The 22,154-nt window shown below is 48.9% G+C and overlaps 1 protein-coding gene across 6 annotated transcripts in view; it reads right to left on the bottom strand.

Annotated features, from left to right (window-relative positions):
- Positions 1 to 19,592, bottom strand: part of NAV2 (neuron navigator 2) — a 395,626-nt gene extending 376,034 nt beyond the window's left edge. For 3 of the 6 annotated variants that reach the window (XM_059138147.1, XM_059138166.1, XM_059138198.1), the window contains exon 1: positions 16,941 to 19,592. In XM_059138147.1, the coding sequence (XP_058994130.1) occupies positions 16,941 to 17,198 (258 nt within the window). In that variant the 5' untranslated portion in view covers positions 17,199 to 19,592. The remainder of the gene's footprint in view (positions 1 to 16,940) is intronic. The other 3 variants (XM_059138156.1, XM_059138177.1, XM_059138187.1) reach the window with 2 other exon arrangements.
- Between the last annotated feature and the right edge of the window lie 2,562 nt (positions 19,593 to 22,154).

Genomic DNA, 22,154 nt, shown 5'->3' with positions numbered 1-22,154 from the left:
TTTTACCCTGGACCAGCCTTTGTCCGAGAAGGGGCTACAGACTATCCTCTGCACATCCGTCTTACCTGCCAAAAATACAAGTTCACGGGCCTTGCCCAGATCTGCAAATTCAGAGGCTCTGAGGCCAGGGAGCCCCAGGATTCTGCCCATTTAACAAGGATCCAGGCAATGCTGATGCACACTGAAGATTAAGAATCACAATCGTGGAGCAAAACAGGCCTGCTTGGCATCTCTCTCTGGTCCCATAGGACCTTTGTTTGCATATTCCCTTTCCTGTTAGTAACTATTACAAAGAAGTCATCAATTGGTTTGCCAATTTACACTAATACAACCGAGGACTGCCATCTCATTTCTCGCCTGCATTCTACCTTGGACTTACTTGAGAGGTTTCTATCATACATTAGGGTATAGCAAAAAATACACACACACACACATACACATACACGTTCAAGACCTAAAGTTGATGGAGAATCCATCACACAGGTTTGTCACATGCTTCATATACTTTGTGGCATTTAATGCTCAGAGCAGCCCTGTGAGGTCACTGATCTCCTGTTCCTAGAGCAGAGGAGGAGATGGGGGCAAATCTAGCAGCTCATCTAAGGCTGTATCTCTGTGGACAGAGCCAGAATGCAAACCAGCCACCACCTGCTCTTGCCCACTTCATTCTCCTGCCTTTTTTTGAGGGTGCTGGTCTCAAATCCAGGAAATCTCACCCCAAAGTGGCTTCAGGATCCGCTGCTGCACCTAAGAACTACAGCTGCCAAAGCTTCACCCCAGGCCTGTCTCTGTGAGGGAGACGTCTGGACATGTTCTATTTTCATAACTCCACTTGCTCCTGGCAAAGAGCCAATGGCTAGGGGTCTGGGTCATGCAGCTTGTTAAAGTAGTATCTGGAAGGGAAACTAAGTTTCTCGACTCCAAGAACAGTGCTCCTCTGGCCTCCCGATGCTGCCTGCGCTTCCAGGGGTCAAAATAGATTTCCTATGAAATAGATTTTCCAATCTCTCAAGGAGCACCTGGACACATACTTGCCCATACACGCAAGCGTGCCCGTGCACAGACATCTTCACATACGTGTTCCCACATAAACATGCATGCACACACAAACCCCTTCTCGTCGTTCAGGCACAGGACAGCGTTCCTGTCCCCACTCAGGGTCAGGTCTGGACTTGAGGGTGGCTGGGGATACCCTCCTCCATGAGGCTGGGATGCGGTTATGTGAGACAAGTCCAGAGGAGCTGGGGACGAGGGAGAAATCCCCCCTTGATTCCCTCCGCCACCTTCCTTCCTCCTGAAGACTCCCAAGAGGTCACCAAGCCTCTTCCTCCTCCTGCAGTGGCCCAGACCTGATTGAGATGAGTGTGCACAAGGATGGGCCGTTTCTATGGTGCCAGTGACCGTGTGAGCAGCTTTTAAATAGCTCTGATTTATACAAAATGCAGCAAAAAAGCTCCGGCAGCAAATCAGACAATAATTTCACCAAATAGCCTGATCCGGAGGCTCAGTTCATTTGCTCCACTCTTATCAATGGCTTTCCCCACATCAATACACAACCGCAGTGTGCTTGAAAGAATGGCCTGGGCAGGTGGCCCAATTGCCTTGCAGAGCACCTGTCCACTGAGAAGGCTTCCCCAGGCAGAGTGGGAGGGCCCAGCAGCGCCACTGCAATGAGGCCCTCCCCTTGGTTCTCCAGGATGCATCCTGCTTCCTTCCCAACCCCAATGCAATGCAATTTCCAGTTGCAGCTCAAGGAGAACGGGAAAGAGACTTCAGAACAGCAAGGGATGGTGGGAGTTGGGCTCTGTTCAGCAGTGGGAATGGCTGTCCTCCCTTTGCTGAAGGGGCTAGAAAGGATCTCAGAGCTCATCTGTGAAAAGGGCTAGGATGGAACTGTCTCCTACTCCTGGAAGATGCCACCTAGACCGCCTAGCAGGGTCGAGGGCTGCGGCCTCTAACCCTAGCTCCCACGTCACAGACTAGATCTTCCCTCCTTCTGCAGTACCCAGAGAGATGACAGCCTCCAACATGCCGATCAAACACCAGCTGCAAAGCCAAGTGCACAGGTAAGTAAGATGTAAAAATGGAGTGGGCATGGATTCTAGAAGTCTCTTTTATGACACCCTCCTCCTCTAGGGCTGACCGGTCTATCCCTGCCATCCCTAATCACAGGGTAAAATAATTAGAGACAATGGGGCCTGTGCCTCTAGACAGAGGTGGTAGCTGAGTACTTTATAGTAAGGGGGCCTCTCTTAAGTACTACTTCTGAAGGGGTCAGGGCATAAGGGCCCCTCTGCTTCTTAAATATTAATTTACCTATGATCTGGGGGTCTTGTTAAAGTACAAATCTAATTCAGAAGGCTTGGGATGATGCCTAAGATTCTGCATTTCTACCAAACTTCCAGGTGATGCCATCACTACGAGCCTACAGACCATACTTTTAGTAACAAAGATTAAAGTACAAAAAGAGGCAGGCAGGGAGGCAGGCGGGCAGGAAGGAACGAACGAAGGAAGAGAGAAAAGGAGGAAGGGAGGAAGAAGGGAAATGGAAGACAAAATGAAACCAGTGCATGTTAGCAAACCCAATTCTTACCCCCACATTCTACTATGGGCATCTCAGAGCCAGCCCGAAGCTTGGATAAAGTAAGAGTCTGCTCAGAGGGTCAGAATTCTCCAACCTGAGCAAAACTATTACCCTTCCCAGCCAACCTAAATCACCCATATCTTTGTGTTAAGACCCTGATTTTGTGCTAAGACACTCACCCAGCCTTTGCACTAAGAGCCCCCATAAAGAAGCAAATCTGCCAGAAGGATGGTATTTTGACCTATTAGCATCTTAAGGGACAAAATATAGATTTCTTAGTGGGGTCTGAAGAAATAGTGTAAGTGCCCTAGGCTGGGAGTCATACCTGGCTGCTAGTCCCAGCTCCGCCTGAAATCTTCTACGAGTTCCATCACTTACTCACTAAGCAATTAGTAAGCACTTACCATGTGCTAAGGATACAGCTGTGAACAAGCTGAACAAATCCCTTGTTCTCATGGAGCTGAAAGTCTAGCAGAGGAAAGCACATAATAAACAAACATATGACATGTCAGAAGACTGCTCTGGTTCTGGAGAAAAATAAAGCAAGGTAAGGAGAGAGGTATCAAATGACAGATTGCTGTTTTATATAGGGTGGTCAGTAAGGATCCCTTTGATAAAGCGTCTGAGCAGAGACCAAAGGTAAGGGAGTGAGCCATGTCAATATCTGGGAAGACATTTCAGGCAGAAAGAACAAGTGCAAAGGCCCTGAGGCTCAACTTTCTCGTCTATAAAATAAAGGGCTAGGAAAACAGGGTCTTTGTGATATCGCTCTAAGGTTCCCAAGTCTGACCATTAGGAGCAGGAGAGGCTTCGACGGTGGGGGGAAATGACCTGTCCTGTGTGCCTGGGTCAGGGTGATGAAACCAAGAGGACACCTTCCCAGGCTTTTCCTTTTTTATAGTCCTATACGTCTCTCTTTCCAGCTCTGTTTCGAGGAGCAAACGACCAGTTGTTTTTAAGAAACAAAAATAATCTGCCCCGTTAAGGGCGAGATATTTTAAAACCACTGAATGGATTTTTCCTTCCGTGCTCTTTAATTTTTTTTTAATTTTATTTTTTTATTGATACATCTCCTCTCCTTCCAGTTCTAAAATAAGCACCCTGTCTGCCCATACACGAGTCCAAAGGCAACACACCGCAGATGGCGTGGGCCTGGGGAGAGCCAGATGGAGGTCGCTTGGAAGGCACTAGACCTGGAGAATCCACCGGGGGAGCCTGGCCAGGCTGGCCTCACCCGTGGCCTGCTGCCCCTGAATCCAGGTGACGAGACACTCTTAAAAACAGCAGTGGAATGTGGTGAGAGTTGGCATTTGCAAATGACAAATTTCTGACCGAATTCCAGTTCTTTGGAATGGAAAACCAGCAGCTTCCTGTTACAAAATGTCCCAACAGTTCATGCCTAATACATGGGTGTGGGCAATTCATATATTTCGAATCTAAATTTGGCTAAAAATATAACAAAGCCGGCATATTTTTAGCCAGGTAAACATTTCTGGGGACCAGGTCAAATTTATATCGGTTTCTGCTCTGCAGTCCAGAGAAGGAACAATTCCAAATGAGTGAGAAGCAGGGACCCAAGGGGAAGGGCACACAGGCCACCAGGCAGCTGGGAGTCGCTGATTCTTGGTGACCGTGTCTGGTTTGGGAATGCTTCCCGGGCTCAATGGTTTGTCCCTTCCTGTTAGAGAGGCAGGACCTTTTAAAGAATGATGAAGGCCCACGCTGTTTAGAATGCATGGGGTTACTCATGGTTTACTACTACTCACTCCGGAGAGCCGTAAGCAAATCACTTGCCCTCTGCGTGCCCTCAGCTGTCCGTGTCTCTCCTCCCCAGGCTCAGCTAGAGCCGGGTTTTGTGAGAAGCAGCACAGAGGGTGGCCCATTCCGTAGGTGAAGATTCAGGCCCTGCAGGTTCTGCCCAAGTTCCAGGCCTGGCTCTTCCTCTTAGAGGCGGGGGACCTCCGGCAAGTTGCTGAGGCTCTCCAGGCCGTAATTCACCAGTAGAGTGGAGATAATCACTAAAGGGCCAACCTCAGAGGTTACTGCTTCTGTGACGAGGATGCTGGAAAACCCATGGAAGATGCTTAGGAGTCTGCCCAGCGCACAGTGAGTGTCTCATAAATAACAGCATCTATCCCACACCAGACATTTGGACACGTGCTGACTGCTTTAATCCGCATGACCCGTTGGAACGCTATACCTCCCAGGGGAAACTGAGGCTTGGTGGGACTGCCTTGTCTAGGCTTGGTGGGACTGCCTTGTCTAAGCTGCTGCTCAACAACTGTTTATTGAGCCTGCACTCCCAGGCCCCACACTAGCATGGGGGAAGCTAGCTAGCTGCCTGGGTGATACATGGGGAGGGAAGGTTTTAACCGGGGTCTTTCTGACTTCCAGCTTGGTGGGGGGGAGGGGAGGGCGTCTAAGAGGCTGGACAGAAAGAGCAGGGACATGAAGTCGGAGTTTCTGTACTGACTCCACGTGGTCTCAGTCAAGTTACTCACCTCCTCTGAGCCTCACACATAACAGGGATGAAATGCCGCCAGTCTTATCGCATCGTGAGGCTTAAATAAGAGGATGTAGGTAAAGTGTCTGGCCCATGGGAGGTGTTTAGCAGTGGTCTCCAGCTACAATGACAACATCCACACAGAGGTCCTTGTTTTCTGATTCATTGAGCCAAATGCAAAAGCTTTCTAATAGGCAAGGATTAATTCTATTTTACTGCTTGGTAGAATGAGGGGGAAAGAACATAGTTTAGGGCCAGATGCACTTCTCTAAACCATCAGGCCATTCAGAGCAGACCTTCCGGCCACTGCGAGTGGGGTGGAAAGAATACGGAAGATGGGAGGCCTCGGTTCCAGTTTTTTTTTGCCCTCACTGATAGGTGACTATGGGCAAGTCACACCCCTCTCTGGGCCACGGTTTCCCCATCTGCACAACGGAGCTGTGACAACAGCTGGCCTCCGAGGGCCGCCCTGGCTCAGGCATGTTGAGGCTCTAGAGGCGCAGAGCCCTAAGCAGACATCCCAAGAAAGCCCGGTTGTTCTAAATCTGGTTTTGTCACCTAAATAGTGCACCCCCCCACCACCACCAACAGAGCTGCTTTCTTCTGTCCAGAGACAGCTAACAACCAAAGTTCCCACACCAGAGGGTCTAACAGCTCTGGAACCCTTGTGGTCCACACATTTTGACGTAAACATGCGTCACTCCCAGGTCTGAAAAGAATCAAAGCAAATCAGCATGAAATGGGGACCGTCGGCGAGCTGCAGCCAAGCGGCCCCGGTGGGAGGATGCGAAGGGAAGTCTGCCAGCTGTTAAGCACACGGCCCCCGCTGGGCCCCACAGCCCAGGGGTGACCTGGGGGGCGGCAGCCACGGAGGGGAGAGAACCAGATTGTGCCCAGATTGCAGCAGGATGTGGGCAAAAGCCAACAGGGCTCCCCATTCAATAAACACGATGCTTCTAGAGACAGGCTGGGACAGGCGAGGGAGGCCAAGGCCAGGGAAGGTTGGGGAGCAGGCTCCAGGGAGAGAGGGTTTGGACATTCGATTGTCTAAAGCTACACCTCAGTACGGGACTCGGGCCCTCCTCCAGTTCCTGGCAGAAGAAGGCAGTGGCTAAGAGGTTTTGGAATTTGAGAGACCCGGGTTTGAATCCGGTCACTGTCTGTGGCACGCGTGTGACCTGAATAAATTCCATGCCCCCTCTCAGGCTGCTCTTCCTAGTGACTCCTCATTTCTCTTCTTCCTGGTAAAACAGGATCAATATTGGCTCGGAAAGTTCGCGTGAGGATTGAGTGAGATTGTGGATGGAAATGGCACGTGAATGATTGCTGGCATCATCCTTCCTGGGGGGCCACCCCACCCTGGGACTCTCGAAACCCTCCCCTTTTTTTCACCAGCTAAAATCCTTCAGAACCCTTGTCAGGTCCCCCTTCCAAAGCTGGTGTGTGTGTGTGTGTGTGTGTGTGTGTGTGTGCGCGCGCGCGCAGGCTCCCAAACCCACCAAAGCTCTCTAAAGCCCATGGTGTTTCTCTCCCCTTCAACCCCTCCAGCTGATCCTACAGTCATTGTTGCGTCCTGACAGACCTTCAATTGGAGCAGCCAGATGGTTTGGACATTGTAAACAGCCTTGCATAAGGGAACCTGCCTCCTCCTTCTACCCAGCCAGCCCAGGCCCATTTTGCTAAGATCTAGGGTTGGAGAGCTTTGATACCGGCCTCAGCCAAGGTTCAGGTCACCCTCTCTGTGTCTCCTACACTTGGCCACCCACCACCACGTGATCTTCTCAGTTCACATGCCAGGAGGGAGTTCTGTGGAACACATGGCTTAGTCACAGCTTCACGAACACAGCTGGTGCGCCGTATCTTACTTACTCCTGCTTTCCAACGCTTTCTTTCATCTTCCCCCTCCCATCCTTCTTTTCTTCTGCAAATTATAAGTAGAAACCTGCTATGTGCTGACCCTGTCGTAGCAGAGATCAAAAGGGACACATCCCTGACCTCATGGAAGGCATGGTCTGGCTAAAAAAGCAAGCCATCACAGGCCAAGCTGTGGAGGCTATAGAGCAGGCTATGGAAGCATAGAGGACAGATGCTGCCACGGTGATGGTGGAAGGCTTCCCGGAGGAGGTGACACAAAGCCTGAGCTTGGATGGGTAAAGGATGGGGAGGATTTAGCCAGGCAAAGGAGACCTAAGTAGTGGGGACAGAAAAAGGGTTGAAGCAGAGAAAGAAACTCGCTCCCATTCATACACACTCATACACACTCACCTTCTCACTGCCTAGATGAGTAGGACTCAACCAGGGGTTTTAATATTTTTTAAAATTTCCTCATTAAGAATAATTTCTTTTATACTTTCAACTTTGCAAACATTTTAGGTTTTTAGAAGAGATGATCAAATCAACTTGGATCTTGTGATTCCATAAAATGTCAGCAACTAGTCTCATGAAAGAACAGGAATGAAGCCAAGATTCTCACACTACACAGAAAGGAGATAAGGAGTCCAGATCCTAAACCCAGTGAAATAAACTTGGCCAGGCTATTTATTGCCAGTGAGTACACACACACACACACACACACACACATACCCATCCCTATCTCATTTACGTTCTCAGGGGTACACTGTAGAGGTCAAGGGGAACTGCTAATGTACACTCTAGCCAGAGCTTCCTTTTGTTTCTCAACATTTTATTTTGAAAAACTTCAAACAGAAAAGTTGAGAGAACTGCACATGTATCTTCACCTAGATTTACCAGTTGTTAACACTTTATGACATTTATTTTGTCCTCTCTGCAGATACACTAACCTTTTCTCTCCCCCAACTATCTGAGATAGTTGCTGACACCCAGACACTCGATCTCTAAATATTTCAGCATGTATCTCCCAAGAAAAAAGGCATTTTCTTACATAACCTCAATACTGTTTACATCGATGAAATAATACTCTCTCATACACCATCTGAATTCAAGTATCTCCAGTTGTCTCCAAAGGAACTTTCTAGGATTTATGGTTTTGTTCATGCAGGTTCCAGTCAAGGATCTCTCACCGGATTTGGTCATCATAACTCTTTGTTCTCTTTTTCTAGAATAGTTCTCCATTTACATTTAAAAAAAAATTTTTTTTTCTTAGTCTTTCATGACATTGTCAGTGTTGAAGATACCAGGCCTGTTGTCTTAAAGAATGACCCATAATCTGAATTTATCTGATGGCCAACAAATGATTCCAAACAAATTCCCCAATTTTTTCAGATTTATTTATTTATTTAGAGCATGTGCACATGCGTAGGGGGAGGGGAAGAGGGAGAGGGAGAGACTCTCAAGCAGACTCTGCACTGAGCGCTGAGTGTGGAGCCTGACACGGGACTTGATCTCACAACCCTGAGATCGTGACCCGAGCCAAAACCAAGAACTGGTCACTTAACTGAATGAGCTACCCAAGAGCCCCCTCAAATTCCCCATTTGTTCCTTTCTCTCTCCAGGATCAGCCCTGCCAATCCCACTAAAAATGCTTAATGGAACTTGTGGCCTCAGAGCACTTGGAACTTTACCAATCCCAGAGGGGTTTAACTGATACTATTAAGAAACTAATATTTATTTAATATTGAAAGAATATTTTCAATATTTCTAAACCTTAGGGGTGGAGGAGAGGAGTCAAATGTCATATGTACCCACCCCAAGGAAATTTTATAGCAATTTACTTTGATTTAGTATTAACAATGGCTTTTCAGGTGTTTTGTTTTGTTTTTTTTTTCTCGAAGTGCTTCCACTCTTGCTATTTAAGAACTGAAACTTTGAGGGGCACCTGGGTGGCTCAGTGGGTTAAGCCTCTGCCTTCAGCTCAGGTCATGATCTCAGGGTCCTGGAATCGAGCCCTGCATAAGGCTTTCTGCTCAGCGGGGAGCCTGCTTCCCCCCTCTCTCTGCCTGCCTCATTGCCTACTTGTGACCTCTCTGTGTGTGTCAGATAAATAAATAAAATCTTAAAAAAACCACAAAAAACTGAAACTTTGGGGTCAAGGGGCACCCAGCTGGTTCAGCTGTGGTAGGGCAGGCAACTCTTGATCTCTGGTTGTAAGTTTGAGCCCCATGTTGGGTATAGAGATTACCTAAAAATAACAAAATCCTTAAAAAAAAAAAAGTTGACTTTGGAGTCAAGCTGATACGGGCTCAAATTCTGGATCTATCATTTATTGGCTGTAGCTTAACCTCCTTGAGTCTTGGTTTCCTTAAAGGGTATTTATGGTGTGAGGTGCTTAAACTAGTGTCTCGGTCCTAATAATTGCTTCTCTTAAGCTTCGCAAGAACCTTCAAAAAAGGTGGAGCAAGAATGTTCCCCTCCATTTTATAGGTCAGGTAACTAAAGCTCAAAAGAGACTATGACTTGTTGAAGGTCACACAGCAAAGCATCCAAAGAGATAGAACTAGAACCAAAGTTGCTGACTCCCAAGAGCTTTCCTTTCCATTTCTCTTCAGGAAATAGCATCTTCCTCATGGGATGTCGTGAGGATTAAATGACATGCAACGTGTCTAATGCCATGCATTACACTGGTACAGACACTATGCTCAGTCAGTGTCAGTGACTGTTAGTATCATTATTTTTCATTTGTCACACTGCTGTGATTTTGTTCAAAGGCCCCCAAAGAAGTCTGGGAGTTAGGCTCATAATTACCTTGACTTCCACCAAGATGAGGCAGGGGATTGGAAAAACCTAAAATCCACTGAAGGTATTAAGGTTTCGCTTGGAAGGAAAGACAAAATATTCTGAGGCTGTGGGGCCATTGTTTGGAAAACACAAGAGAGGGTCTGTTTTCCTTGGGAAAGGGACACTAAATCATGAGTCATTCTTTAGGTTCTGTGTGGGTGACTTGAGGTTCCTGAGAAAACTTTTGTGTCACTCACTACTGTCGTGAGTGGACTGAAACACAAAAAGCCTGACCCAGTTTTATTCCCCAAATCCCATGACCCATTCTCCCTAAGACATTCTAGGAACACATTGTCCATCCCCTTGAACAATGTGACCAAGAGACAGAGTGGCCATTGAAATTGGCCCTGACGCAGTTAGTAAAACACCGTTGGGCAGCCGGCCATGCCTTGGGGCACCTCAGTGACCAAACTGATCACAAGGCCCAGCTCCCACCATAATCATGCCAGCTGCAAGGGAAGAGGGCTTTCCTTCTGCCCTCAAAACAATAAGTAGCCATTCAGAAGCCCAGCCAATGGGATTGTTCCATTCTTGGAACATGGCAAGGCCATCACATTATCCAGTGGCTGCAGGGCTGGCTCAGGCAAGGTCTTACAAAGAAGACTTCCCATAAGTTTGGTTTGCAGTAGAGCCCTCGGCTCGGCTGGTGCTATAGGGATAGCTTGCCTGGAACCAAAATGTGGAGGTTTCATTTCACAACTCTGGATATGACTCATTTAGAGGACATCATTCTTAATGTACTCTTGCTCCCCATTCACCTAACCAAAGCCCTGCCATGTTCTCTGCTTCCACGGGGTCAGTCATCTGTTCTGCCATGTAATCAACTGTGCACCTGGGAGGCACCTGGGAGACAGGTCGGGTGGAAAGAATGTAAGCCTGTGATGAGGCAGATCTGGTTTGCACACTTGGCTCCGACCTTACATAATAAAAATAGGCAATACCAAGTATTCTTTGCTTATTATATGCCAGACACTCTTCTCAACGACCTACCTGTTTACCCATTTCTACTTTATAGGTGAAGACACTGGCATTTAGAGATGTGAAGTAACTTGCCCGAAGCCTGGATTCAAATCTTGGTCTGTCTGTCAGTGAAGCCAGATCTACCGTGTAAAACGGCCTCTGAGTGCGAACTCCCTTTGCTCTCAGCTTCCTCAGATAAAATGCATAGATGGGGCGGCTGGGTGGCTGTGTGGGTTAAGCCTCTGCCTTCGGCTCAGAGTCCTCGGATGGAGTCCCACACCGGGCTCTCTGCTCAGCAGGGAGCCTGCTTCTCCGCCCCCCGGCCTGCCTCTCTGCCTACTTGTGATCTGTCTGTCAAATAAATAACTAAAATCCTTAAAGAAAATAAAATGCATAGACTACGTTACATTTTACCCATTGCATGCATCTGAGATTATATACACACAAACATATACACAAATAGGTAGAACAAATACATATGCAAAGCACTACGTATACAAGCAAAACAAACACATGCACCAGACAAAGATACCTATAAAGCAGCGGAGACTACCTGACACATAGCAGATGCTCCAGAAACGCTTCCTTCCCTGCTGTGCCGGCAGATTCTAGGAAGGAAGCATCTCTGACCTCAAGCCCAGATTTCACTGGGTGGTTCGGCTTTTTCCCAGCCTAGCTTCTGGAGCGTCTCCAAGTCTTCATTAAAGCACCTCTCTCAAGGCCACATCTCTTATGCCATAGAAGTAAGTCACACGGGACACCAAGATTGGGTGCTTCAGTCTTGGTCACAGAGGAAGAGAGGGCGAGAAGAGGGAAGCGAATCTAGCTATTCCGAAGGCTGGAAATTGGGCTGTAATTTCTCCAGCCTGGCCTTTGATGTGTGTGTGTGCTAACATGTGCTCGTTACTTTAAGCTGTTCCATGTGGATCTATTTGTATATGCGTGTGTGAATATATGTATATATACACATACCCAGAAGGAGATGTACTTCTATACGTGTGTATATATACACACATAATGATATCCTAAATAAGCCACCCGTCCCACCTTTAAAGTGTCTTACGAAAACTAACCCGTGGAATAAGCAATAATAGGCGAAATATAAACATTCTTGCATGTTGGCGGATAACCATGCTATACATTCCCCTCTAAGAACGGAGAGAGAGAAGAAAGGGAATAACACAATAGCAGAAAAATGCACTAATCAAATCCATAATCAACTTTGATGATGGAGCAAGGATTCTAATCAAAACACAATGGGGCAAAGTTGCAACAGGTTGTAAGCTTGGAGCTGCTCTCTCTTCCCAGGGGCCTCCCCTGCTCTTTCTTTTTAAACATCTGAAACACCCACAGAGGATTTCAATCACTTCTAATTACTTTTTTAAAGAAATGAGTTGCAAGTTGAACACCAGGCTCCTAAAAACAGGAAATATCAAAGTATTATATATATAATTTTTTTTTTTCCCTGCAGCTGCTTCTTAAAAATAAGCTAACCTCTCCTCAAATAGCTCACGCGCATTCCTTATCTGAAGGTCGGCCGGCCAGGGTTTCTGAACGAACGCAGAGCATGTCTCTAAAACAATTCTTTGCATATGGTCATAATTTATACACCGCGTTAATGGAGCAGATGCTATAAATGTTCACTCTTGGGGGAAGGCCCAGGTATTCCAGCACAAGGAAGGGAATTCAGGAGGGGTGTGGGGCTGCAGAGCGCAGGCCCCCCAGTGGGGCAACAGCCCAGCTGCAGGCTTGTGAGAGAGGTTCAAGGTGAGGGGCTTGGGGAGTTGACAATGGGGTTGTACGTAAGAACTGTTTTCTGGCTACCTTAGGTCTTTTCACAGTTGATGGACATGGAAAGCCGGCTTGGGGGGAAAGGGCTGTCACTAGCTGAACAGAGTTGCTGCATAATAAAAGAAGCCGTGAGAATCACCTCCTTCCCCTTGTAACTACCATGTTGAATATTCTGAACCCCAAGCTAATAACAATAATCACTGTCATTTTTCCAAGGGTCTGTTATGAACCAGGTCTTTTTTTTTTTTTTTTAAAGATTTTTATTTATTTATTCAACAGACAGAGATCACAAGGAAGCAGAGAGACAGGCAGAGAGAGAGGGAGAAGCAGGCTCCCTGCTGAGCAGAGAGCCCGATGCTGGGCTCCATCCCAAGACCCTGGGATCACAACCTGAGCAGAAGGCAGAGGCCCCAACCCACTGAGCCACCTGGGTGCCCCATGAACCAGGTCTTTATGGACACCATCTCCCAGCTTCTCCTAGGAGGCCTGCGTATGCAGAGTTCTTATCCACCAGCCAGCAAGCAAAGCCAATCCTTCAACTGCAAGATGCTTTTGTTCTCACCACCTTTGAAAAGGAAGATACTAGATACAGAGACAATTATCTGTTGCATGAAAGTGCAGCTTCCCTGTGGTGACATCATCTTTTGCTCTCTACCAAAGCATGGCCCTGCCCTCATCCTTCCCTCTCATGGTCATCTCACCTCCTCTTCTCCCCACGCAGTCAGTCCTGCCCATCTCTGAAGCCCAGCCTACTGCAGGAGGCCCTCTGGATTTCCCCAGCCATTATGGCCCTTCCCTTCCTGCAGGCCCCAAGCATATCTTTCAGTCCTCTCTGTACTGTGTCCCGTTGCCCTTGGTACCTCAGATATACCTCCCAACTAGACTATAAAATCCCCAAGGCCCAGGCCATGTCTTATTTAGTTTGTGTACCTGCCAGGTTAAATGATGGAGGGAGGCCACTATGAAGGTTGGGAAGATCACCAGCCCTGAAGCTAACTCATCCTGACTCTGTTCCATCACACCAAAGCAGGATAACCTAGGGCAAGTTGCTCTATCTTGCTGAGACTCACTCACCCTTCTAGCTCAATGGGTAGAGCTGGGGTCTTACCAGGGCCTGCAAGTAAGCTGGAAGTCTCTGTGGTTCTCTCTCTACAGCAGAGTGGTTAAGGGCATGGATTCCAGAAGCAGACTGTCGTCCAAGTTCTAACTCTATTTCTGCTACTCACAAGCTTGCTGACCCGGTTTTGCCTCAGGTTCCTCATGAGCAAAATGAGAATACGCCTATAGTAACATAACATAGTAACACATATGTCATTGGATTGTCAGAAGAATCAAAAGAGGCTTTTTATGTACTCGTCTTTAGAACAATTCCTGGCATGTAAGCAATGATTATATTATTTGATTTGCCATTGTTATATTATTAATTTATCATTATTATGTTATTTAACTTGCCATTATTATATTATTTGTCATTATCATTATATTATTATTATAGAAAATCATTGTTATAGAATATGTCTTGTCTGTTTTTAAGCAATACTGTGAGGATGAAATAATATTATATGTAAAGAGCCAGGCACTAAACAAGTAGCAGTGCCCTTCCCTCTTCTTCAGGGCATGCCTGGTACTGACAGATGCTCTGTAAATTCCGATTAATACCCTTCAAGGGCTAGAGAGATAAGCTATGCCTTTTCACACTTAGAGCTTATTAGATCCAGGTTCAACATGTCTTATCTCTTGCTTTAGCAATATAAATAGTTAATTATATTAAGTATTCCTTATTTGCCAGACACTGGGCTAAGCACTTCACATGTTATTCTTCTTAATCCTTATAATTTGTAAGGCTGTTTATGCCCATTTTTACAGAGGGAAAGACTGAGGCCCAGAGAGGTTCATTAAATAGGTCACCCAGCTGCTACGCAGCAAAGACAGGACACCACAGATACCTGCCTGACTTTAAAACCTCTGCTAGTGACCACTGCATACCCCAGTCTTCTGCCAAAAGCTCCCTGAATAAAAGGGGGAGTCAGAGACCCCAAGATGTCATCTGCCCTATAACTCATCATCTTCCAGTGATCAATACCAGGATTTGAATTAGGGACTAGAGAGGTCAAACCAGACAAAGTCCTCAAGCCTATAATAGGCTTTCCTGAATGGCAAATGGGCACCATGTTAGACAGAGTGAAAGGAAGCCCTTTCCAAAGAAGGGAAAACCGCCTTTGCCAAGGTCACTTCAATGCCAAGGTGGGGCAGTGAGCACCAGGATCCACCACCTGCCACAGAGAAGAACCCTCAGGAAGCCCAAACGTGGATAAGGAAAGAGGAGGCTGATAAAAGTAGCATAGGCCATCAGAAAGTAGCCAATGTCCTTAGCAGTCAGTCCAAACCATCCTCATGATCAGCACACAAGGTCCCACTGAGGTCAAGGCAGGTGCAATGGCAGCATTCTGGGGATGGTGGACCAAGAGTAAGAGAGGGAAGCTAAGTAGTGAGGGACCAGGACCCTGCCCGCCCCTCCAGGAACAGCTGGAAAACATTTTTTCAGAAAAGAGGGTGATGAATCACCTTTCCAGAACCTGCCCAGTGCAAGTCCTTCAACAATGTTTATTAAATATAGGGTCGAATGGGCAAAGGCAGAAGAGCTTCCTGGGCAGAAACCATCCCATGTCCACTTTCCCTCTCATTCCTCAGATCCTCCTCATCAGGTTGGAAGGGTGTGTGTCATATCCCAGAGTCACTGCTCTGACCTCCCACATACCACCCACCATACCTTACTCACAAGCCCCACCTCCAAGGATGGATAGGAAAAACCTCACAAGAATGTACCCCTGAGCTCATTCTCATTTCAGAGCCGACTGGACCAATCCTGTGGCTAACAACAGAAAACGAGAACAGAGCACTAAACCCTAGCAGAGACAGGCCCCCGGAGCATAGGGGGAAATCTTGCCTTCCTCCCACACGCCATCACTCAAACCTGTCAGCTTCCAAAAATGTTTAGCAAGTGCAGCAGCGAGGGGCATGCTTATCAGCCTGGTGTGGGAGCTTAATCTGCTCCGAGGGCCTTCTCCAGCCCAGAGTTCCAAAAGTCTGCTTACGATTAGCTCCCAGCTCCAGTTCCTCCATCGGACAGGCTAGCAATGTGTTGAGTTCTAGCCTCTGATCAGAGAAAGCTCCAGGAGAAGGTGGAGACAGTGTCAGCAGAGAGGAAAGTGCCAAAAAGGTCAGCTGGTCTGTTGCCACTTCCCTGACACCAGCCCCAAACCACCTCCCCCTCTGGCTTCCCGCCTCTCCTGACTGGGACAGTCACATCCGTCAGGTCAGCCTGTCCCCAAAAGTCCCTGCTGACTGACTGCCAAGAAAATAGAGCATGCCCCTGCTCCCTCCTACCAGATGGGGGGGGGGGGGGGTGGAAGGAGAAGGGAGGGCAGGAGGCCAAGAGAACCTGATTGGCCCTTGTGGATTTCCTTAAAAGAGACTGCCGGCCAGGGCCTGTCACCCAGCCGAACTGGGTGATGCAGGCTCTGTCGGGAAAGGTAAAAGTCACCAATTCTCTTCAAGCTGGAGCCACCCCCCCTCCCCATCCCCACACCGGGTCAGGCAGGCTACCAGCGCTGGGATCTACTACTCTGAAAGGAGGGGGCTTAGCTTCCGGGGAGCCTTTTGGAGGCAGACACCCCCACCCCTCCCCCACCCCCACCCCAGCCATAACTGCCGGCCAGGACGCTGGGAGTCTCTGGCTGCCCGCCTCAGCTGGTGCACGGGCAATCCCATGGCAGTCCCAGCACCGTGCCTGGAATCCTTTCGCCCCAAGGGATGGGCAGGGGCAGGCCATCGTCCAGCCGAAAGGAGCAGGTTGATGGCAACCCCCAGACCCCTTTGCTTAAGTCTTGCTGCCAGGCCTGGGGGCGTTGAGCCCAAGGAGGCCTCAGACCATTCCTTGGCAGACAGAATCTTGCAGAACCGCCAGCCCGCCAGCCGTTGCAGCAGACACTGCCTTCTTGAGGCCAAGCTCTCAACATGCAGGACCTGACATTTCCAGAGCTGCACGTTTTGGGTTTTTTGGTTTGGGTTTTTTTTTTTTTTTTTTTTTTTTGTTTTTTGGTTGGTTGGTTGTTTGTGTGTGTGTGTGTGTGTGAACACGCCACCCGTGCCCCCAGAAGGGAGCTGCGGGCGTGCCCACACCCCGGTCTCTCAGAGCTCCTTAAGGCAAACCACCGGCACCCGGCCACACCCACCGGCCAGCCCAGTCCCCCGCGCGCATCCCCAGATCTGCCAGCCTAAGTGGAATGGCTCCCTTCTCCGCCCACTGGGCAGCCCTTTACCCCGTCCAGCCAAGCCACCTTACCCCCAAGAAGTATTCACCTCCTCCCACCCCCGAACAGCGCCCCGGCACACAGCACCTCTCACCTGGGTATCGAACCCGTTTTCCACCGAGCCGCTCTTCCGCAGCGGGAGCCCCTCCCCCGCCGACTCCTGCAGTCCCTGGGATTTCAGGGGGATCTGGCTGGGGTAGGCAGTCTTGCTCACCTCCACCTTGCTTCCCAACTTGAGGTAGCAAGGCTGGGGGCCGGTCCGGGCTGGGGGCACGTGCAGGATGGGCGCGGCGCTGTGCACGGGTTTGGGCAGTCCCGACTTCATTTTGGAGGCGACCAGGATGGCCGGCATCTTCTCCCGGGGCTTCGGCTTTCCCAGCACGTCCCTGGCAGCGGCGGCGGAGGCGACCGCTAAAGGCAGCGCGGGTAGCAGAGCAGGCGCCGGGCCTCGGCCCACTAGGCGCCCACCACCAGCGGAGGGGGAAAAAAAAAAAATCCCCGGGTCGGGGAGCTAGCAGCAAACCCGCAAGCGCGCCTGCGGGATGGAGCAGAGGACTGGTTGCGGAGCTCAGCAGGTCCCACCTGGACGGATGCTGCAGCCGGGTTTCACGCCCCTCTTGGGCGGCCTGTTCAAGGGATCTGGGCGTTCAGGGGCTGTTCCCTCTTGCGATTCTCCTCCTGGGAAGCCGAGGCTTGGACGCCCATATTAACTTGTCACTGCATCTCCGAAGTGAGGAGGCCCCTTTGGAAGAGGAACCGCGGGGACGGACGCCTCCAGCTCCAGGAGGTTGCGGGTGTCAGCGGCCGAGGGTAGGAGCCAGCAGCGGTGGGAGGCAAGGAGCGAGCCGAGGAGGAAGGAGAGGGAGGACGCACGGAGCCCAAAATGCCTCCACCAAGAGGCAGTTGCTGCCCCGATCTCGAGCACCGCAGTGTCACCCGCGACGCAGAGGCGCGGCGACAGCCCCCGAAAGGTCTCTCTAGGCGTGACAGTCACCGCTGGTTAGAAGTCCCCCGGACAGATAGCACCTTAGCGCCAGCAGGTCTGCACATGCTCTGTGAGCTAAAGCGCAGCAAGGCTGTGGCCGTGGGGCGCGGGCACCCGGACGCGCGGCTGGCGGGCTGGGCAGGGCTGCGCTCGCGAGCGGCGGCCCCGCTTCCCGGGAAGGCTGCGCTGGCTGCGGGGCTCCGAGCAGGGGAGGACAGGCTGCGGCCGGCGCGGCTGCGGCGCGCGCTGACAGCCCGGGCCGCCCCGGCGCGCCCATTGGCCGGTGGAGGGCCAATCAGCGCTTGCAGTCCTCTCTGCAAAGGGGGCGTGGCCTCAACTGCCCGGCTGCGGTCGAAACTCTGGGGCCGCGGCGGCCGCCAAGTACAAAGCCGGCTGGTGGCCGCTCTGCGGCACTGCTCCTGCGGCGCGCTTCCCAGCGGGCCGATACTCCCGCGTCCCTGAAACCTTCTTTTGAAAAATGCCCTTTCGAATGCAAAGGCCCGCCTCGGGGCCCCGCGGGCAAGACTCGGGAGGAAGTTTGTTTCCTTTTTTCAAATTGTTCTGGTCACCTTAACGGTTTGAATCTTCCGGAATCGCGCCCCTCGCGCGGCGGCCCCCTGTCTGGACTGGGCAGGGCTGTTCCTCGTCTCCCGCGCTAAGGACTCGCCAGCCATTTCTCCTCTTTTCTGCCTGCACTTCCAGGCGGGCCGGGGGACCTCCCAAGAGCTTCCTCTCCAGCTTTCAAAGGCTGCTCTTTTCATTTAACTATTTGAAGTATTTATAGGCAAATACAGGACCCAGGGAAGACTCCCGCCCCGAGTCTGCTCCCGCTCGCAACCTACCACGGACTCTGTCATTAGGGTGGCCCGAGGAAGCCAGGAGAGGCTCCATGACCCCAGCTGTCTCAGGCTAACCCTTGCTTCGTTTCTTGTAGGAGCCCCTCCCTGTCCGCGCCTTGGACGCACTGGCCCCACAGGTTCCTCGACTTGAACGCGTCCGAGGATTTGTGTCTTCTCAGTTGCTCTTTGGGTTCCTCCCTGACGTAGAGTATATGAGGATTGGAAAGCAGGATCCAGACAGGCCCAAACCCTCGCAGTTCATGGACTAGCATCTCCCACCCCAGAGCATTGCCTGGATTTAAACTTGGCAAGTTCTTTCATCAGATATGCACGCTTACAAAGCTTTGGGTTTCACTTGGAGCGAAGGAGGAGGTTTGACTACATTTATATCACGCGAGGTTGTTTGGATTAAATGAGATAGCACATGTCAGTTAAGCATAAGTACCTGTCAGTGTAAGGGGTCAATAGAAGTTAGGCATTATTATCCCTTTTCCTAAATTACTGCTTTCCACCATCCCAGTCATCTCTGCTTACAATCTGTTTGTCTTTTTTCTCTGTCTCTAAGATAACAGGTTTTCCCTGTATGTCCACCCTGTAGCGTGATTTACAATGCTGAAAGCATTGATTTATCATTACCCGACCAAAGGAAAACTGAAAGTTTTGAAAACAACCTCTGAAAGCAGCATTAACAAATGAGAAGGTGCCTTCTTACCCTGGCCTGCTCCCTGGCCACCTTATCTTCCACCCACTCTAAACAACTATTCTAGCTAGGTTGAAATATCTACCCAGGTATTCTCCCTCTCTCTGAAATTAAATCATACACGGTCTGTGCCACTTACTTAGCACTCAGCCCTTTGCCATCTAATGTCACCATGTTATTTAGCGTTTCGTGTTTATTCTCTTCGCAGAGAGTAAGCCTCATTAGGAACTGCGATTTTTAACCTTCATTTGAGTCTCTTGGCATCAAATATAATGCTGTGGACAGAACGGCTACCCAGATTGTTACTGCATACATGACTAAATGATGATAGCACCAATCCTCCAGGAAGAGAGCCTTTTAGACTCAAGTACATAGGGTCATAAGAAATGTTATACTAGATTCTTTTACCCAGAACTCTGGTTCATTCAGATGTACAGAGAGTTATGGGAAGATACTTGTAGTCCTCAACTTTAAAGTTCACAGAGATACTCAAAAGTATGGTTCCCCGAGCAGCAGCAGCAGCAGCAGCAGCAGCAGCAGCAGGACACTTGTTTGGAAATCCCACCCAGACCAATTCGTCCAAAACCTCTGGAGGTGGGGCCCAGCAATCTAGGTTCAACAAGCCTTTAAATCAGTGATGGTGATGCATGAAGCTTCAGGGCTTCTACCCTAAAGAATATATCCTACACTCAGTGCTCTTCCAGGGCGCCCTAAACCTTCTTGAATCTAGGAATTACTGGTGATCTTGCTAAAATATAGTTTTGGTTCAACAGGTCTGGAAGAAGGCTGAGATTCTGCTTTCAGGATAAGCGCTCACGTGATGCCCATGCTGGTGGTCTGGAGATCACACTTTGAGTAGTGAGGCTAAACCATAGATAACAAAGGGTTTCATCTCAAGGGTCATCTGTAGTTAATTGACTTTCTGTCACACTGTGCATCTATTAATTTACTTAGAAAGAGCAGCCTAATCAATTCATAATATCTGTCATGGGTGCAGAATAGAAACAGTGATAAACATGCTAAGTATTTGCCATCTTTGATCTGCTATCTTTGCTCTCCTGTTTAAATTGTATTTGTTGATTTTTGGGGTTCTTAGACCCTCAACTATGTGCTCATATGAAAAACAGTGACTTCTTTTTTGGAACCTCTTCCTAATCCTCTAGGATTTGGTAAACATATGAGCATTCACCTTCACCCTTTCTGATGTTTATAACTAAAGACTGCTAATTTGTCATCTTTCTTGATGAAAGATGAGTGAATCTTTTAGTCTATTTCCAATTTCTTTTCCTGCCTCCTCATTCTTTAATAATGTTATTTGCTCTTTCCAGGAACTTCTTTTTATCTTCCTTTATAGCTTTCCTATTAACCCTCATTTTCCTTATTTAAAGCAAAACAACTTATCTTCATAACCAGACGGGGGGGGGGGGCTATTTTTTCCTGGGGCAAAAGAGGTAACTGCAAGATTCCTCCTTAAATAAGATCATCTCAAATTATAAAAATGCCTTATAAAGTTACTCCTTCCATATGTATGCTGTTAACATGAAAGAAGTCATTTTAAGTCAATGTTTGGCAAGCCTTGGTAGCTAAAGAAGTCACTGGTTTAGAGAATGGCAAACTGCTTTGGAAAGAACAAACTACCCAGGTTTAAAAAAAAAAATTGTTTTAATTTGATCCACTATGGACAGCCCACCACTTAAAATCTCAACATTGATAGCCCTTCTTTCTCCTTCTTTTGTCTAACTCTAAACTTCCAACTCACCCACATGTCAGTGATGGGCCAATTTGAAACTTACCCCTGAAGCTCTCGGGATCACTGAATCATCCTGAGTTCGGACAGTTCCCTGGTTCTAAGCCATCTTCACATCACTATGGGACAGCTGCACTGCTTTCAGATTCTCAACGCCAGCCACTGGTGATTAGTTGAGTGTGAATGGGGCTTCAGAGCTGACCTGCAAGTGACCAGCCCCATCAACCCATCCTTCATCTGAGTGAAAGACCCCTTGCTGTGCTTGACCTCCCAAGAAGACAGTCCCACAAGAACCTGAAACATTGAAACCCCCAGCTTATTTAAAAAAAAAAAGGAAAGATCTTTTTTTTTTTTTTTTTTTAATTTGACAGAGAGAGAGAGGGATCACAAGTAGGCAGAGGGGCAGACAGAGAGAGAGGGGGAAGCAGGCTTCTCGCTGAGCAGAGAGCCTGATGCAGGGCTTGATCCCAGGACCCTGAGATCTTGACCTGAGCCAAAGGCAGAAGCTTAACCCACTGAGCCACCCAGGCACTCCAAAAAGGAAGGAGCTTAAAAAAAAGTCAGCAGCCTCTTGGAAACCCTTGACTAGAAACGATGAAGGGAAATGTTGCTAGTCTCTGAAATAATATAAAACATTCACGAGTTTCTTTGGGAGTCAATAAAATCACACTAGCTTATTTTCAAAAACACACTTTTCCTTAATTTTTCTATGACATGGTTTGGCAACTTACGACACATATCTCAGAGAGGGCACAAATGCCCACATTTCGGTAACAGCTGAATTGAGAGCCTACACATCTCAGGCTGCAGAGAAACCAGGGCAAGAACCTTAGCATGGCTCTTTAGAAGGATGGCTCACCCTGCCCCTCACTCACTTCTAACCTGCCTTCTTCCAGATGGCTCTGTGTGCAGGTCAGTATGCGCAAAGACGATGTACGGGAGATGGGGCTCTCTCACCTGCAGACGCTGGAGCATGAGGAGCATGTGTGAGCGTGTGTGCCAATGTGCACACTCGCATCACTCGCATAGGGAGTGGC

The sequence above is a fragment of the Mustela lutreola genome, chromosome 1 (genome assembly GCF_030435805.1).
Source record: "Mustela lutreola isolate mMusLut2 chromosome 1, mMusLut2.pri, whole genome shotgun sequence".
Taxonomy (NCBI): Eukaryota; Metazoa; Chordata; class Mammalia; order Carnivora; family Mustelidae; genus Mustela; species Mustela lutreola.
The sequence above is the reverse complement of the archived record's forward strand: the minus strand, read 5'-3'. Positions and strand labels throughout refer to the sequence as shown.